The 20459-nt window shown below is 36.2% G+C and overlaps 1 protein-coding gene across 2 annotated transcripts in view; it reads left to right on the top strand.

Moving 5' to 3' along the window:
- The window catches only part of Ptpn4 (protein tyrosine phosphatase, non-receptor type 4), a 184202-nt gene that overhangs the window by 97076 nt on the left and 66667 nt on the right, over positions 1-20459 (top strand). For both annotated transcript variants that reach the window (XM_005348266.3, XM_026779657.1), the window contains exons 11-12: positions 8185-8248; positions 12805-12977. In XM_005348266.3, coding sequence (XP_005348323.1) covers positions 8185-8248; positions 12805-12977 — 237 coding nt within the window. The remainder of the gene's footprint in view (positions 1-8184; positions 8249-12804; positions 12978-20459) is intronic.

Consider the following 20459-nt stretch of genomic DNA (forward strand, 5'->3'; position numbering starts at 1 on the left):
GGCTGCAACTGAGCTCCATTCGGAGTTGGCAACAGAAATTAGCACTTTTGTGCATCTGATACTGACATTGTAGGCATTAAGATATAAGATTGAGGAGGCCCTGCAGTCTTGTGTAATGGTTTTAGAGATCTGCTGAAGTCAGTTAATATGTGGGAGGGTTAGAGTCCCATTAAAAAGAAGTGGCCAAGAGGCTACTGCATGAAGTTGTAAAAGTGAAGTCCCAGTTTCAATGGAGATTCTAAGATTTTGTTGATGGACCAAGGGATGTCCACTGTAGGAATGCTACAGGAGGAAATGGAATGGAACTGGTTTGAGTCTATGTATATATTGCAGGTATTGGAACTGGAGGGGTCTTACTGCCCAACCCTTTGAGTCCACATGATTCCATCATCTTACCCAAAAGCCTCACATTGAGCTACAGAAGTTCACATTTTCCTTGCAGGGTTTATTATCTTGCTTTAGTTTGATATTTGGAATGAAACTATTGACTGTATCATTGAATGTATGTAACTCACTTTACTCATTGTTCAAGGCTCATAGTTAAGGAACTGAGGCTTGAGAAAGTCTTTTGAGCAGTGTTGGAACTAGTAAAGACTATGATAACAGAAATAAATATCTGAAAAGTAGTTTCTACACTGGACTAATAAACAGTGGTTCTTAGCCTGTGGGTTGTGACCCCTTTGACAAACCTCAGTCTCCAAAAATATTTATATTATGATTCATAACAGTAGCAAAATTTCAGTTATAAAGTAGCACTGAAAATAGTTTTATGATTTGGGGGAGGGTGTCACGAAAGCATGAGAAATTGTATTAAAGGCCGGAGCATTAGGAAGGTTGAGAACCACTGGACTAATGAACTGGAAAGATCACCGTAGGTGTGGGCCGCATAATTTCATAACCTGGAATCTTGAACCAAATGAAAAACAGAATGCTGAATTCTAGCATTTGTTTTTCTCACTGCTTCTTGACTACAGACACAGCTACCTTTTGCTGTTGCTGCCATGTCTTCCCTTCCATAATGGACTGTGCCCTCAAAGTGTGAGTCAGAATAAACTCTCTTCCTTGTGTTATCTTTGTCAGGCATTTTGTCACAGTAATAAGAGAAATAACTAATAAATACATTGGTCAGATATCCATAGACCAAACATGGAGCCATGTAATCCTAGCATGAGAAACTTAGGTCATATATGTAAAAATAAGATTTGTTCATAAAATTCATAGCTAAAGTGTTCATAACATAAAATGAAAATCAAAATGTGTATCAACCGAAGGAATAAACAAATTATGGTATAGTAACATGGTATAATTCTGCTTAGCATTAAAAAGAGATGGACTGTTGATACCCTAAAAACATTTATACCCCTACCCTCATCTTTATACCAGGTCCAAAAGAATGTACTTTTCTCTATATGAAACCTTAAAAAAAATATATATATATATATGTATGTATATATATATATATGTATACACACACACACACACACACACACACACACACACATATATATATATGGGACGAGGCTATTAACTGTAAATGGGCACCAAGGAGACTTTGTTTTTTATTTGTTTGTTTTCGAGACAGAGTTTCTCTGTAGCTTTAGAACCTGTCCTGGAACTAGCTCTTGTAGACCAGGCTGGCTCAAACTCACAGAGATCCGCCTGCCTCAGCCTCCCGAGTGCTGGGATTGCATGTGTCACCACTGCCTGGCACCAAGGAGACTTTGTAAGATGGCAGAAATATTACATGATTGCTCTGTGGTGGTTATGCAGTTGAACAGATTTATTAAAATTCTTGAATTGCTTACTTAAAGTTGGTAAATTGTATTATAAATGCAAAAATACCTGGTGAAACTAAAGATTGTTTAGTGTTTCATCTTCTACCTTTGAAATATTTTCTGTGTAATTGTGGTATGTTCAAGGGCAAAATCAAATGAACAGTAACAAAATTCTTGCTTGTAAGTATAGATAGGATGCACAAAAATTAATTTTTATACTATATGTAAATGTCAGAATCATAATTTATTTTCAGGAGATCGTAGTTAAAATGCAAATGATAATTAAACTGTATTTTAAAGCTCTGTATTATATAATCTTTTTTTTTTTTTACTGTTTCATTATTATAAAATGAGGACTCTGGCAAACTACTGATATTTTTGTGTGAACAGAAAAGAATATACTATGTAGAATATTTTATTGAATTTGAGGTGGCTTTTTAGGATGCAAAAAAGGGTTCTCAGTTGGAAGGAGACAGTGAATTTTGAGGAATCAGCTTATGTCGGATATTTGTGATGAAGACTTGATGCATCATTTAAATATTTGAAGCTGGCTTAAAATTGGGAAATAATACTCATATGCCCAAAGCCTTATGCAGGTTGGGTTTAAGAAAACCAAACAATGCATGTTAACATTGAATTATTAATTAGAAAATATTTCTATAGTGATATTTTATTTATGTTTTATAAATAAAGCTTGCCTGAAGACCAGAACGTAAAACTAAGCCACTAGAGAGCCCAGGCAGTGGTAGAACATACGTTTAATGCCAGGATTTGGGAGACACAGGCAGATGGATCTCTGTAAATTCAAGGCTACCCTAGACTACACAAGATCAATGCAGAAACAGATCTAGGTGATGGTGGCTCCTACCTTTAATTTTAGTACTAGAGAGGCACACACACCTTTAATTCCAGCACTAGAGAGGAATATAAGGTAGGGTGCCCAGGAACTCGTTCTTTTTCAGTCTACAGGTAAGAGCTCTCTAGTGGCTTGGCTGCTTTGCTTTTCTGATCTTCAGGTTGAACCCCAGTATCTGTCTCGGGGTTTTTATTATTTGTGCTACATATTTCATGATATGAATCTTAAATATTGCTTTCAATAATTAAATATATGGGATTTAAAGCTGCTACAACTATCAAGCCCATATCACCATGGGCTATAATGGATAATTTCCAGCTATTCTCTACAATACACAGTACAAGAAAACAAAGACATTAAGATAATAAAAGAAGAACAGAGAGTTTATCTCCTTGATCTGACATGTAAGGTGTTCACTTTCCTGCTGCCACAACAAAGAAAAACCCAAAAGAAACTGAAAATTGACAACTTTCTTTAAGTTCTTCTCAGAGTAAACTCCTGCCTTGAGAGTTGGAGACAAGTGACTAAAAGGGAATGGATGATCGGGAGTGCTTAAAAGGTGGCGGTGACTCATTGCCAGGTGGCAGCTGTAGAATGGGTTAAGAAAAAACTTAAGGTGTCCCATCTTCTGAGAGTCTTCAAACTTTGTGAGTTCATAAACCAAGTGCCTTTTCCTGTTTTCATGGTGAGAGCTAAGGGGATGGACTTCTTCGATGCCACTTAAATTTAATCATCGGATTAAACCGGATTCCCCACTCACATATTACAGGCTCTATCAACAAAGGTCCTGTCTAATAACAGGGGATTACAGCTAAAAAATTGCAAGAAAAGCAATTGAAAGAGACTAGTAGGAAAGCAGGGACAGTGACAGTGGCAGAATAAGGGCACTTGCGGAAGCTAAACCTGCACTTCAGGCTGCTCACAGTGCAGTAACCACAGCCTTCGTCCTGTCAGATGAACATGAAGTTTCGGCTGAGGAATGTTTTACCTGATTCCTTTTAGTCAGGAAATCATATCTGGATTCAACTGCAAATTTCAAGACAATGAAAACACCAAAAACATCATTTTGCAGAGAAATAAGGACAAGAATTACATGACACTTGTCTTTGGAAAGCCCACGAATGATGGAGTGAAATATTCGCAAGTGTTAAAAGATGAAACTCATCAACTTGGTCTATAGTTGCAGAAGCAAGAGAATTAAAGAAATCCTGTCATGTGAGAAACATTAAACTAAGTTCTTCAGGAAAAATAGCACCCACCATTTCAGATTGAAAAAAGAAGATTATCAAAATTCATTTTTAAACTTTATAATTTATATACTTTATGTATTCCACTGGAAAATATACAGTGCTTGTAGTATATTTAAAGAACACAGCATCACCTAATATAAATGTGAACCATTTTCATTGTCCCGAAAAGATCATTTGTTATAAATCATTTTGTACCCCTTGTCTTGCCTCTTACTTCCATCCCTAAGTATATTTCTATTTTGTTCTAAAATGAGATAATATACCATGTGTTTGAGTGACTCAGTTAGCATGTTCTTAACATTCATCTATCTTAGAGCATATATCAATCAGTGCCCCTTTTAAGGCTGAATAATGCCTTATCACTTAGTTACATCACGTTTTGTTTCACAGTTCATCGGTTTATTTTTGGACTTTATTTTTTTTTTTGAAGGTTGCAATGAACTTCATTGATGGTATTCAAGAGAGTAGGGCTCCCTTAAGCCCCCTCCTGCTATTCTGGGGGTCTGGAATGCAAACTGTGAGAGAGATGCTCAGTGTCAAGGGTTAGTTAGGACAGGGACTGCTCAGCAGCCGAGGGCCTCTCTCTTGCTGTGTCCTTGCTGGGATGGGTGGTCCAGGGCGGGCTTCGTACTCCTTGGAGGCCGTGTAGGCCATGAGGTCCACCACTCTGTGGCTGTAGCCGAATTCATTGTCGTACCAGGAAATGAGCTTTACAAAGTTGTCATTGAGAGCAATGCCAGCCCCAGCATCGAAGGTGGAAGAGTGGGAGTCACTGTTAAAGTCACAGGAGACGACCTGGTCCTCAGTGTAGTGGTCCTTTAGTGGGCCCTCGGATGCCTGCTTCACCACCTTCTTAATGTCGTCATACATGGCAGCTTTCTCCAGGCGGCATGTCAGATCCACGACGAACACATTGGGGGTAGGAATGCGGAAGGCCATGCCCGTGAGCTTCCCGATCAGTGCTGGGATGACTTTGCCCACAGCCTTGGCAGCGCCAGTGGACGCAGGGATGATGTTCTGGGCAGCGCCATGGCCATCTCACCACAGCTTCCCAGAGGGGACCATCCACAGTCTTCTGGGTGGCCGTGATGGCATGGACTGTGGTCATAAGTCCTTCCACGATGCCAAAGTTGTCATGGATGACCTTGGCCAAGGGGGATAAGCAGTTGATGGTGCCGGAAGCATTGCTGACAATCTTGAGGGAATTATCATACTTGTCATGGTTCACACCCTTCACAAACATGGGGGCATCGGCAGAAGGGGCGGAGATGATGACCCTTTTGGCCCCACCCTTCAAGTGGGCCCCAGCCTTCTCCATGGTGGTGAAGACACCGGTGGGTCGACTCCACAACATACTCGGCGTTGGCATCTCCCCCAATTTGATGTTGGCGGGATCTCGCTCCTGAAAGATGGTTGATGACAAGCTTCCCATTCTCAGCCTTAACTGTGCCTTTGAACTTGCCAGGGGTGGAGTCATACTGGAACATGTAGACCGAGGTCGATGAAAGGGTCATTGATGGCAACAACGTCCACTTTGCCAGAAGTGAAGGCAGCCCTGGTAACCAGGCGTCCAATATGGCCAAATCCGTTCGCTCCAACCTTCACCATCGTGTCTCTGGAACGAGGCTAGCACTGCACAAAAAGAAGCGGCTGTCTCTAGAACAGGGAGGAACAGAGAGCTGTTTCTTTGGACTTTAAAGACTGGGGCTCCACTGCGTATTTGTATAAGTGTTGGTAGGGGGCATATACAAAGGATTAGAATTTCTAAGTTCGCCAGGCTTTTTTCTCAAACTGTGGTATCTATCACCTTTCATCCCCAATGGGATATGTGCTAGGTTAATTTCACCATAGTCTCCCTACCATTTATTGTTAGTCTTTTGACTTAAAGGCATCCTGCTGGGTACTAAATGATATCTCATTTTAATTTTACTCTGTATTCTTTTATAGCTAATAATGTTGACCATCTTTTTATGTGCTACTGATGTTTCATCTATCTTCTTTGAAATACTCAGAGGGGATTGAAAGTTTTATGTATATTCTATTTACAAGAGGTATATACGAAACATAGACAGATTGATAGAATTCACTATAGAAGATATATTAAGAACACGTAAATCAAAGGAAGAAGTATTATATTATAGCTATCTTATTATATAAAACAAGTGTTATTCATTGTTTGATAGAATATTTTTTTTAATTGAGAAAAGGAAAAAAAGAAAAAAGTTTCCGCCTCCTCCCAGCCTCCCATTTCTCTCCTCCTCCTCCCACCCTTCTCCCCCTCCCTGCACTCCTCTCCCCCTCCCTCTCCATCCAAAGAGCAGTCAGGGTTCCCTGCCCTGTGGAAAGTCCAAGGTCCTCCCCCCTCCGTCCATGTCAAGGAAGGTGAACATCCAAACTGGCTAGGCTCCCACAAAGCCAGAACATGTAGTATGATCAAAACCCCATGCCATTGTCCTTGGCTTCTCATCAGCCTTCATTGTCTGCCATGTTCAGAGAGTCCGGTTTTATCCCATGCTTTTTCAGTCACAGTCCAGCTGGCCTTCGTGAGCTCCCAATAGATCAGCCCCACTGTCTTAGTGGGTGGGTGCACCCCTCGTGGTCCTGACTTCCTTGCTCATCTTCTCCCTCCTTCCGCTCCTCATTGGGACCTTGGGAGCTCAGTCCAGTGCTCCAGTGTGGGTCTCTGTCTCTATCTCCATCCATCACCAGATGAAGGTTCTATGGTGATATGATAGAATGTATTTGTAAGAAACACAAGTCATACAAGTAGACTTTTGTTAAAGACCATCATCCAGTGTAAAATTTTGTATTGTTTGATGTTTTCTGGTGATTGTAAAATGAAGATGACTAGAATTAGATTGTATTTTCTCTCTCGTCCATTTAGAAATGAATAACATTTTTATTTGTTGCTTGCATGATGATTCTTAATGTATAAATTTAAAAATATATGTAGTTCTGTATAGGTTTTTAAATTACTTTCTTTCCACAAATACAGGCTATTTTATACAGTCTTTTTACTTTCTGGAAATAATACCCTCTGTTATATGAGAAAATAATATATCCATGTTGTTATTTATTTATGAAGTAAGAGCACAAGATATAATAGAAAAATAATAAATTTCAACCCTGGGTCTGGGAATTTAGCACAGTATTATAGCACTTGACTGACATGTGTAAAGTCCTGGGTTCAGTCCCCCAGCAACACAAAGTTCAGACCTAAACTTATATTTCCCCACTCTAAAAGGATCTGCCTAAGTATGACTGGTACATTTGTCTTCTCAAGTGACTGAGATTGGAGAACTTTATTCTTTGAGAGCTTCTTAATAGATACAGGTATGAGTCATGAAGATCAAAACTTAGAACCACTGTCAAATCTTAGAAATACTAGAAAATTGGGTCCCAAATCACATTTTACTAAGATCCAGTCTCTTTGGCCTCATAGCCTTTAAGTGTTACAGCCAAAAAAGATCTGAGTATTATGATTTTTATATGGTTATTATAAGAAGCCAAACCAGCTTGAGTCAAGAATTGTACTAATGGAACATTGAGAAATTAGTGTTATATGAATTGCATATATTTGGGCTGGTGTTGTGGCCACAGTGAAGTCAGAGGCAGACCAGACTGGTTTACAACAGTGAATTCCAGGCCAACCAAGGCTATTTAGTGAGAGACTGTCTCAAATAACAAACAAAAATAAGTTACATATATTTTAAAAGGTAATGTATAAGTTTTTTTAATGGTTTTTAAGATAAAGTTTTATAAAACCCTAAAATTTTACACTTTCCTTCATGCATGCTTTGTAATATTAAAAATTTTAAATGTTATTTATATTTGTTGAGATTTTAATTTTGGTGAATATTTCTGAAAATAGAAAATTGGAAAATATGTAATTCATAGGAGATAGAATTTTGTTAAAAATTTTCTCAGTTGAGCACCTAGATTTTTTTTTTGTTTTCTAGGAAGCTCCGTAAACTTTACATTATTGATATATGTATTAGAGATTATATGACAAAATGTGAAAATATTGGCACACACTAAACTTAAGATCATGGCCACTTACCTGTGTGCACATGGGCAGCAGTAATTGAACTTGGGGTTATTAGTAACAAAAACAAAAATTAAAAAGAGGCCATGAAGTTAGGAAGGAGAAAGTGTAGTAGTATCAGAGGGAGTTGGAGGTATAAATGTATAAAACTTTCAAAAGCCATAAAATATGAAAAAATCATACCTATAAATTTCCAAATCTTTTAATATTTTCATATTTAGCCAGTAATTTTGAACACTCTAATTCTCTTTTATGCAGGTTGAAGATTGTAAAAATTTCTTTTAAATGCAAACAATTTTTTATTCAACTTAGAAAAGAGTTGGTGAGTATTGATCTAATAATTATTGATACAAATGAAGTCTTTTAAGATTGCGTAGCCATAGGTGGGAAAAATGGCTCAATTTGTATAGGGTTTATACAAGTGCAAGAACAGCAGTTGGATGCCTTGAACCCAAATAAAAAAGCTGCATTTATAATCTAGCTGTTTAATCTGAGAACTCAGAAGCATGCTGATCCATCCAGCTCCCTAACCTGCCAGTCTAGCTTAATGAGAGAGCTCCCGGCCTTTGAGAGACTGTCTCCAATATTCTGAGAAATACTCCCTGAGATTATCCTCTGGCATCCTAATTCATGTGCATATGTGCACCTACATGCCTATCAACATACAGTGATAAAATAATTAAAACTTTCTGTCATTGTAGACAAAAGTGCATACATGTAAATACTTGTAATTTTCTACCATATTAAATCCATAGGAGTTCCTTTTATAGGAAAGCTTATTTCATTTTGAGAGTGCTAAATATTTGTTTTCTAGTTCATGGACTTACATCTTGTATCAAAGTGATAGTATAGTGTTAAAACAACTTCATCTTATAAATTATTTTACCTGTTTTATCAAATTAACTAGCTTTGTGTGGTATGGTGACATAAACCTATAATCACAACCATGCAGGAGGACTATCTATTTGAAGCTATCCTGAGTTATAAGGCAAGACTCTGGCACAAAACATGTACATATTTACAAATATTAATGTGCAAACAACCTAACCTGTTCTTGGTTTGCATTATTTTTTATAAATCTTTGCAAATTGATACATGATGGTCCTACGTTGGTTACCAATATGTTATAGGAGGCTGTTTGTTCATTTCTCAGCCTCCCAGACTCCTGAAATACATAGAAACCATATTATTTACATCACTGCTTGGCCCATTAGCTCTAGCTTCTTATTGGCTTACTTTTACATCTTAATTTAATCCATCTCCATTCATCTGTGTATTTCCACAAGGCTGTGGCTTACCAGATAAAGTTCCGTTGTCTGTCTCTAGCAGAGCTACATGGTGTCTCACTCACTCTTCCTTCTTCCTCCCAGCATTCAGTTTAGTTTTCTCCACCTACCTATATTCTGCCCTTCGCAGGCCTCAGATAGTTTCTTTTTTAACCAGTGATATTCACAGCATACAGACGGGAATCTCATATCAATGTTTTAAGATGTGTCTGTGTAAAATTTCCTTAAAATCTTAACACTGCATTTTGAATTAGCTACAATATCCACCTGTTAGAAGAAAGTGTTCTATTTTGTGATTATGCTTTATCATTTATGTTTACCAAATATGGGAGAATTTTAAAAGTAGAATTTTTATCAAAATGAAATTTAGTATGGGAAAGTACTTAGACCTTAAGTATATACTTGATAAACTCATATTAATATATAGAACATGACCTAGTTGTGTGCTAATGGAGGAGATGTCCACTTCCAGCTATTAACCTTACCAACAGATAAGCAGCATTATTCTCATTAGTACTGTCATAAATTAGTTTACACTCATAGCTCAGAATGAAGCTATATAGCATGTTTATTTGTGTTTGCCTTCTTTCCCTTCACTATGTGCAATTCATATTGTTGTACTGACATCCATGATGTTGCATGGTTTGCTCCTTATTGTGTGATATTCCACTAAGTACATATGCCATAAACTATCAGTTCATTCTCCTGTTAGTGGGGAATATTATGACTAATCCTGGTACAGAACAGTCACACCGTGTGTGTGTGTGTGTGTGTGTGTGTGTGTGTGTGTGTGTGTGTGTGTAAGTAAATATCCAGAGAAGAAAGTATAATGAATCTTGTTATCCAGACACTAGAGAACAGATATTTTACTTGGAGTAACTATAGAGAATATTGTAGAAGGAACTTTTCTAGTTTACCTCACTGTGGTGAATGTGTTACCAGAAATAAGAATAATAATGATAACAATTGTGAAATGTAACATTTATTGAAAACAATATGTACAATGGTAATATATGAACCATTCTTATTATTTAGTTCTCGTACTTGTTCTCTCAGAGATTGTATCAGTTAGCATCAAAAGCCAAATAGGGAGTGGCTAAAGACCATACACAGGAATATTCTGCAGGTCATGTTGCCAATGTTTCTCTGTAAAACATTTGTTTGTAACTATCCAAACTTATAGTCAGGTGTAGTGGTGCACACCTGCAATCTTTGTGTTCTGGAGGCACATTGTGGGGTAGCTGCTTGTTCAAGGCTAGCCCTGGGTTTACATAGCAAGTTTCAGACATGTAGAGCTACAAAGCAAGACTTTGTGCCTAAACCACAGCAGCAAATCCAAACTTTAATTTGTTGCACTTCCTCTTTTATTTTTTTAATTAAATCACAGCTTGGCCTGTTGCACTTATTCTTAAGACACTTTATGTCCATTGTTTAATTGGAAAAATTGTTATTGCACTTCAAATACAGTTAGTGTCCAAATTATATACAGACTGTTTGAAGCAACTGTTTAAAAGGGAGGCAATATATCTAAATCTTAGTGCACACACACTAAGAATGTTACTGGATTATGTTCTCCATGAGACATTCTGTCATTTTTCATAATGTTCATTGTATATTATATAACATGTAAACTGATAGTGCATGTACAAACAATTGTTAATGGTACATTTAATTTTCTAGTGATCAACAAGTTATGCTTAATCATTTTACTTTCTAATATGAAAATACATTCTTATATATGAACATTTTATTATGATTTAATTATGGAAAATATTTGCATGATGAAAATTTTTCTTGAAGAAAGCATAGGAGTTCTTAACTTTAAAGATAATTAATTGATCTTTTTGGACTGTTTCAAAACTGGTAACTTTTCATCAAGAAGTCTCATTAAGAGAGTAAAGTAGCACTGACTATATATGTAGTACACATGCCTGTACAAGTCCTTGCATATATATATTCTATCTAACAGAAAATATGCCAGTGACTTAAATACCAACTTCAGGAAAGACAGCATCCACATGGTAGCCAGATACTTAACAAGGTTAAAACAAGAAAGTTGTGAGTTCAAAATCAACCTTGGCTACATAATGTGAGAGCCTGCCTTAAAAACTAATACAAGGTAAACATGGCAACCCAAAGCTATAATCCCAGCATTTGAGAAACTAAGAGGGTTATTGCCACAAGTTCAAACCTGGCCTGGTCTACAGAAGAGGCCATGCTTTACCCAACCTTCCCCCTCCCCTCCGAAAATCCACATGGCCATTAACATGAAAGGATGTTGAATTTTATTAGTCATCTAGAATAGGTGTAGGTCACAACCAAAATGTTCCACTTCTGCCTGTCTATCAAGACAGTGAAGTAAGAAAGACTGAAATTAGGTGGTGTGGTACATGATTATAATGCAGTACCCAAAAGATAAGGTAGGAGAACTGTCATAAGTTCTAGTCCAGCCTGAACCACATAGTGAGTTCCAGGCCAGCCTAAGTTACAGTATGAAATGCTGTCTCAGTAAACAAATACAAAACCAAAACAGAAATTTGCAGAACTGGTTAGGATATAGATAGAACATACTCTGTTGTTGGAAGTATTAACCACTCAAGCTAAACATATATGTTATGATCCAGGAACAGAAATATATACATGTATATACAGATGATAGGAATATATATATATACATATATATGTGTATATATACACACATACATACACATACAACATTACTCTTCTATCCCAAATGGGAAATATCATATGTCTATACACATTAGATAAACTGTTGTGGCTATGTTACAATAGAATACCAAGAAAAATGAAAACAAGTTGACTAATTTATGATCATGACAAAAAAGTAATTATCATTAGAAGATAATCTAGTGTAAAAAAGAGTGGAGAGTATTACCAGGGGGCATAGAACGATCTGTCATAGTCTGCATTGACTGGTCGCATTGTCTAGAGTCAGAACTCAGGAGATATGTGCTTTGCTGTAATGTGGTTTATGCAAAAAAGAAAAACTAAAGTTACTCAGTTTTAGCGCTAGTCAGTTTATAATGCGATTTTGTAATAGTGCTTGGAGGTGCTGAAGATTCTTATTTTTCAACAAGGTACAATGCAATTTGTGGGCCTATTTTATTTTATTTTATTTTTTGGTTTTTCGAGACAGGGTTTCTCTGCGGCTTTGGAGCCTGTCCTGGAACTAGCTCTGTAGACCAGGCTGGTCTCGAACTCACAGAGATCCACCTGCCTCTGCCTCCCGAGTGCTGGGATTAAAGGCGTGCGCCACCACCACCCGGCTTGTGGGCCTATTTTAAATTTAATTTATGGTCCATGATTATATTTTGAAGCAGACTCATAGCTAATAAGATTTGAAAATGGTAAAAAATTTAAACTTATTTCTAACTATGATAGAGAATAGAAGTCCCTAAAGGTTGTAAAATTACTAAAATGCATTTTACTTATCTTTTCACTTAGTTCACTGAGTCGTTGTTGAAATAAACAAAACCATTAATGTTTATATGGCTTGCTTAATTTATCTGTCAAAAGTATTATCAGATCCTGATATTTTCCCATATTCTCTGAATTTTGTCCTTTAATACAGCATGAATCTAGAGAAACATTGCTGGGATTTAATATGGTGAATTACAGAGCATGTAAAAATTTGTGGAAAGCATGTGTAGAACATCATACATTCTTCCGCTTGGATAGACCACTTCCACCTCAAAAGAATTTTTTTGCACATTATTTTACCCTGGGTTCCAAATTCCGGTACTGGTAAGTACTACTTTTATACTAACACTTTATTTGGGGAGATTTTGCTTCCCCTTACCTTTAGATTAAAGGTCTAAGGCTAGAGAAAGGGCTCATAGATTAAGAGCACTAGCTTCTCTTCCAGAAGGACACAGGTTTAATTCCCAGCACCCACATGGCAGCTCACAGTATTTGAAACCCCAGTTTCAGGGCAGACATCCTCTTCTGGCCCCCAGGAGCACCAGGCATGCATGGTACACAAACATATGACAGACAAAACACCCATATCATAAAATAGATTTTAAAAATAAATGAATTCATTAAAGATCTAAATACAAAGCAATAGAACCATTGTTAGTCACATAACCTACAGAGTCAAAATCCTTTCTATACGTCTGTATCAGAACATCATATGATGTCTTGTGATGCATGCTAAGCTTGAAGACCTGTGCTTGTGATTGTGCTGTAGATAATTATTTTATTTCGTAATTAGCTATATTTGTATAGTTACAATCTCAACAGATTTTATAGTTCCCAGTTTATTTATTATATATATGGAAACTTTTCTATAAGATATGTTCATTTCATTTGTAAAAGCTAACATATAGTCTACAGTTTAGCAGTTCTTGGAGTTATCCAGCCTGAAAGAATTCAAAACAACCATTAAGCAAGCAGACAAAAAAGATCCCAAGATCCTGACATTTTCCTGTATTCTTTGTCTATAATTCAGCATAAATTCAGAGAAATAACTTTTCCTAAAATTATGTCTTAAAATTTTTTTCCTTTATTTTCATTTCCAGTGTATGGGTGTTTTGTCTGCATATATATCTATGCACCACATTTGAGCAATGCCCAGAGAAGGTAGAAGAGAGTCCCTGAGTTTGGAATTATAGACAGGTGTGAGCTACTGCTCAGGTGCTAGTAATCAAACCTGACTTTTCTAGAAGAGCAATTGGTGCTCCTAACTACTGAGCCGTTTCTTCAGTCCCCCTAAATATATTTTACTTATTCTCTTTAAAGTAATATTTTGATGGATTCATAATGAGATGTAGTGTGGCCTTTGCTGTGTATGCAGCATTTAATCACCAGCTATATCTACAGCCTCAGATGTGCATCATGCCCTTGTGTTGGAATATTCTAAACTCTGTCTACTATCTATTTTGAAATTTACAATTAATGCCAATCATAATGAATTTTCTGTGCTATATGAGAAGTAATTTTCCTATTCAACTGTGACTTTGGCATTTAATAACTTTAAAAAATTTTTTTTTTGGGAGAAAAAAAATTATCCCAAAGGCAACAAAAAATAACTTTGAAGAAACCCTGATTAGTCTTATCTGTAGAAGTCTAAAATAACACATAAAAGCTAGTTTTGAAGTGGAATCTAGTATGACTCATGCAGAAAAAGTTACTGGTGATTTAATAAAATAAATTGTATTCATTTTTATGTATTTTTATTTTTGACTTTCAATCTCTAATATTTTATGATGGAAGAAATTGTTATATAATAAAAAATTTTTAGATATACTTCCAAAAGATTACTAACATAAACCCGAATATCTATAAATGCTCAACGTGTAATATCAGTAAATATAATAACAACATTTGTGCATGATATATCACTTAAAATATATGCCTGTCACCCCATGGAAAGAAATTTAAGTATAGGAATTCAATATCAGCCATGAAGTAGAATTTTATTTTATTTTTTTTTACCAAAAAAAAAAGGAAAAAACCACAGCAGATTCTTAAGTAGCTTGACAACATGTTTTAGCAAAGCCTCTTTTTTTTTTTTTTTAACTTTTCTAAAAGCAGTATTCGGAAAGATACTGTGCAGTACTTGCCATTTTAATGGTTAAGTATACTGAGGAAGAGAATGTCAGGTCAATGATGACAATCAAGAAAACACAGGTACTTGCTGATAGCTTCAGCAGGGACAGGAATGTCCCGTGCACTCTCTGAAGGGGAGAAAATTGATAACCTTTAAAGATATTCCTAAAATGAATTTAATTCCTAAGTGACCACCAGTGTCATTATGCAAGGATACACACACGGTTTCATTTAGACTACAAAGAAATGAGTAGAGTGCAGGAACTAACTTCCAGTTCATTTCAAACAGGTCTTAGATAAAATAAGAAAAAAGTCAAGTAGATTACTCAGACCATACAACATCCAATAGAAAAGCTAGTCATGATGAATCCAAATTAGAAAAGACAATTGAAGAACTAGTTTGGGGGAACACACACACACACACACTGAAATAGAAGGAACTCTCATAGTTATTTAAAAACCAAGCTCAACAACTATCTATGTCTAGAAAGAGAAAGAAACTAAAACTGGAAGCTGGAGAGCTCAGTGGTTAAGAGCGAGTGCTGCTCTTCTAGAGTTCAATTATCAACACCCATGTCACCATTCACAGGTGCCTGTAACTTGAGCTCCAGTGGGATCAAGTGCCTCTTGCCTCTGCAGGCACCTGTACTCATGTATGTAGATACACATATATACGTGATTAAAAAGCAATATAAATCTCTTTTTAAAGGAAAAGAAACTAAAATTAGCTAAGAGAATAGCAATAACCATTCAGGCAGTTACTCCCTTTGGTAACTGATGGGGGACTCAGCCAATCACATTCCATTTAAGGTGTGTCCCCCTGGGGCCACAGAAAAACAGATAAACCATCCAGGTGCACTTGCCTCCTTCCTTTTGTTCCCTGTGCTCCTGGATAGCTGGAACCCTGTGTTTGTAAGTTCTCTTTCTTCTGTTTATTAAATGCTGAATCTGTTACATTAAACTGGTCTGGTTAATTCTAAATACCGATCGGCCACGCCCCATCAGGTAACATTGGCCTAGTATTAGCACATTTCATATATTTTTTTAACAAAACTAAGATTATGGATGTTTTGAAATTGAATGTTTTAAAATAACTTTATTGAAGCATTCACATATAGTAAATAACTATATTCATGTTTTACAGTTAATGAGTTAAATCCCCTTGAGTGACGATTCAGTCAAGGTAGCACACATGCTCATTACTCTCAAAAGACCCTTCATGTCTCTCTGTAACTCCTTTTGCCAATCATTTGTCATTAGGAAGTTGCTGGTCTGTTGTCTCTTTAAGCTGGTTTTCATTTTCTAGTTCCTCATATAAATTGCATTTTTATTGTAAACCACTTTTACTTAGCATAATTATGTTGTTTCATCCATGTTACTTATATTGCTAATTCTCTTATTGCAGAGTTCTACTCTAATGTACAAATATGGTTTGTTTACCATTCACTTAATAATGGATATCCATTCTCCAGATTTGGGCTATTATAAATAAAGCTTCTGTGAACATACATACATACATATACACACACATATATGCATATCTAAGGTTTTATGTGCACGTTTACTTTGTTTTCTTGGGTAAACAACTATGAATAGAATGGCGAGGTTATATGGCTGAAGGATGTTTAACCTAGTAAGGCACCTCCAAATATATCTTCAAAGTAATTAGGCCATTTATATACAATTCTGCAATGTGGAGGAGTTCTAGCTCAGGGCTGGTGGTATAGCCTAATGGCAAAGAACTTGCTTAACATGTGACAGGCCCTGGGTTCAATCCCCAGCACTTCCCCCAAACAGTATGGAGTTCAGTTTCTCCCATGGATTCATCAGTGTTTGTTATTTTTATTGTTTACTTGGGTGTTTTGAACAGCATGGGTCTTATTTTGTTGAAGTTCTCTTACCAGTTAGTCCTTTTATGAATCTTAGCTTTTTGTCATATCTGTGAAAACATTGTCTAGTCCACCGTACACTAACCTATTTCTTTAGTTTCTTGTAAAAGTTACACAATTTTAGCTCTTACATGTAGGTCCGTGGATTATTTGGTATAAAATATACATTGAAATTTATTTCTTATCTGTGATGTTTAGTTGTTCCTTTTCACTTTTGTTGTTCATAAGTATTGTCTTGTTCATTTACTTTAGTACTAAAATGTAGAAGTTTCACTCTTCCAATTTTGTTTTTTTAAAAAGGTATTTTGGGTGTTCTAAGTTTTTTCGCATTTTCATTTGAATTTGAGAATTATTAATAGTATCTTTATTCCTAGGTATTAAAAAAAGCTTTCAGCTAGATTGTGACTGTTTTGATAATAATAAATTTTGGAAGACTGATACTTAAAATTACTGGTTCTTTCCCCTCATGAAGCTCAGTGTGTTTTTAAGTTTTAATTTGTATCTCCCAGCAATGTTTGTAGTTTTGGGTACCCATGTCTTTCAAGTCTCTATTGACCTCAATTATTTTTATACTTTTATTCTAAATTATATTTTAAAATTTCAATATTGGTTACTCCTGCCATTAAATAAAATAATTAAATTGTTAAATAGAATAAATTAAATCTCATCAGAGTGAATTATTTTTAAGCAATCTATGTGCCAACTAAATTTTTCTTCAGACTTATGTAGCTCATTTCTAAAATGAAGTAGAGATAGAATTGCCTGAAAATGGTAAGCTCAGTCAGATTGCCATTCAAGAAGGTTTAAATCCAACATAGTAGACATTATTCAATATGTAAAATCCCAGGCACCGTAAGATCTGTGAATCAGGAGCTGAGAGATGACACAGTGCTTAGGAGCACTTGCTGCTCTTACAGAGTAACTAGGTTTGGTTCCCATCATCCACATGTTAGCCCAGAACTGTCTATAACTCCAATTCCGGAGGTTCTGGTGTTGTAGAATTAATGCTCTTTTCCAGGGAGAATTCACTCTGTACATTTAGAGATTAATAAAAGAAAAAACTCTTTAATTTAGTGCACATCTGGCTCTGGGTAATGCCCACAAAGAAGCTGACCTTGGTTAGAATATCTTGCTAACTCATATAGTCATAGGTTAAGCATTTCCTATATGCTGTCATCCTTTACATTTCTTTTAGGCTCCAACCGCAGGCGGGTTACACTTTGAACAATTTAAGCAGAGACAGGAGACAAGAAGTCTCCTAAGGCACTTACTTAGGCAGATGAAAGATTTACACAGCAAAAATATTGCATATTGCCCAAATTATTTTAAGTACACCTGTGCATTCTTTTTCAAATAGATGTTATCCAAGGTCATCTTGCCCATCTGGCAGAATTATGCTTTTCCTAAGAATAGAACTTGGGACTTTATGATAACCCAGGACTTTTGATGTTGGTTGTGACACTGCACTGCCCCCTCATTGACTGTTGGAGGCATGCTCTTTCATAGAGAGATGGGCATAACGGCTGGCTAGAAGTCAGGGTTATCTCCTTTGTTATTGGATTGGAACCCAATAGCTAGTCAGTCTTTCTGAACAACATTTATATCCTAGCATCCTAAATTTTGCTTATCTCTAACTAGCCTTGTTAACAGACTTATTTGGGGGTATTTTGGAAGCAGTAGCTCCCTTTGTTAAAATCTACTTTGTGTAGCTTGTTGTGTCCTAAGAAAATCTATTAGTAAGTCTTTTACAATATCAGTTCTACTCTTTTTTCTTTATTATTTAAAACAATTTAAAATTTAAATGTATTTTGATGATATTCTTTCCCCCTCCAAGTCCTTCCAGATCCTCTCTCCCTCCCTACATATACACCTTTAAGTTCTTTCTCAAAAAAAAAAACAAAACAAAACCCCAATCCAATGGCAAATACTCCCAGAATCAAGAAAACAAAGTAACTCCTTCCCCACAAAAAACTCACCCAACTTTGTACACGTACACACACACACACACACACACACACACACACACACACACACACACACACAAAATGTGGACTCCATTATGTTGCTCAACTACTCCTGAACATGAGGCCTGTCCAAGACTATGGTACACCTAATGTTACTAAATTGGAGAAAACTGATTTTCCTTATTTCAGCGGTTGTGACAGTTCAGTTGTTATCTTTACCTAGTGGCTAAGTTTTCCTTCACTCATTCATCCATAAATCCATAACTATTCTATTTCCCTTTCCTTTTGAGAGCTATCTGGTCCCTCTAGACAAATGGTTATCAATGTGTGGGTCCTGACCCCTTTGGGGGGTCTAATGACCCTTTCACAGGAGTCACATTCAGATATTTATATCATGCTTCATATTATGCTAAGAAGTATCAACAAAAATAATTTTATGGTTGGGGTCACCACAACATGAAGAACTCTATTAAAGGCTTGTAGCATTAAGAAGGTTAAGGACCCTTACACTATACACTCTGGTTCTATCAATTGTAGCTTGGTTATCATTGACTTAACAGCTAATATCAACATATAAGTGACATATACCATATCCATCTTTCTACATCTGGAATACCTCATTCAGGATTATTTCTAGTTCCATCTTTTTGCCTTCAAATTTCATGATAGCATTTTAAATGACTGTATAAAACTCTATTGTATAAATATACCATATTTTACTTATTTATTCTCCTGTTGAAGAATATATAGGTTGTTTACAAATTCTGACTTATGAAACTTCAATTTTCTTCTATGTCATTCATACCCTTTTCTGGCCTCTAAAGGCACTGCACATGCATGGTACATATACATATGTGTCAACAAAGCCCTCTTACACATAAAATAAAAATGAAAATATAACTTTGAGGTTTGTTTCTTCCTGCCTCCCTCCCTCCTTCCCTCCCTCCCTCCCTCTCTTTCTTCCTTCCTTCCTTTCTTTTAAAATAGTAAAATCAGGCCAGTTAAGTAACTCAAGAAAATAACTCAAGAAAAGTCCTGGTCCAATAGCGTTAATCCTTAGCAACTGTCAGAATGATGAGAGAAAGGAGTTGAAATGATAAAAGCTTTTTAAAATTAAAAAGATAATTTTTAAAAAGAAAGATAGATGAGAGGAAGTATTTGTTTCCATGGACAAAATTTAAAACATGTCATATTGTAAATGTGCATATCAACTTTGTAAGGTTTTTCTAAGCCTTCCCCACTTCCTTCCAACTAACAGCAATTCTTCCCTGAGCATATGCCCTGTAATCACAGCATAAGACTATGTCTATATTTCTAGCCTTTCTAAGTCAGTATATATGAAGTTCCAGAATGGTTTTTTGTTTGTTCGTTTGGTTTTTGTTTGTTTTTCAAGACAGGGTTTTTCTGTAGCTTTGGAGCCTGTCCTGGAACTCTCTCTTGTAGACCAGGCTGGCCTCGAACTCTGCCTCCCGAGTGCTGGGATTAAAGGTGTGCACCACCACTGCCCTTCCCCCAGAATGTTTTTTATCTTTTTGTAATGATTATTTCAAACTGAAGACTAACTTGTATTTTAGTTGTTCTTTTCATTATATTTTTTATTACTCAAGTTTCTGTAATAAGCTTATGTATATGTATGTAACAGTTGGTAGTTCTTCATTCTTTAAATTCGTACTGTCACAATTTGGTGTTCTAATATTGCTACAGGTTTTTATTTTATTCTAACTCTTAAAGAGTATGTTATGGAAAATTTGCAATATAAATCCCTTTGAACAATCAACTATTCCCGCTTGCCATGAACTTTGACTTGTTTTTTTTTTTTTTTT

Source organism: Microtus ochrogaster, chromosome 6 (assembly GCF_000317375.1).
Source record: "Microtus ochrogaster isolate Prairie Vole_2 chromosome 6, MicOch1.0, whole genome shotgun sequence".
NCBI classification, from domain to species: Eukaryota; Metazoa; Chordata; class Mammalia; order Rodentia; family Cricetidae; genus Microtus; species Microtus ochrogaster.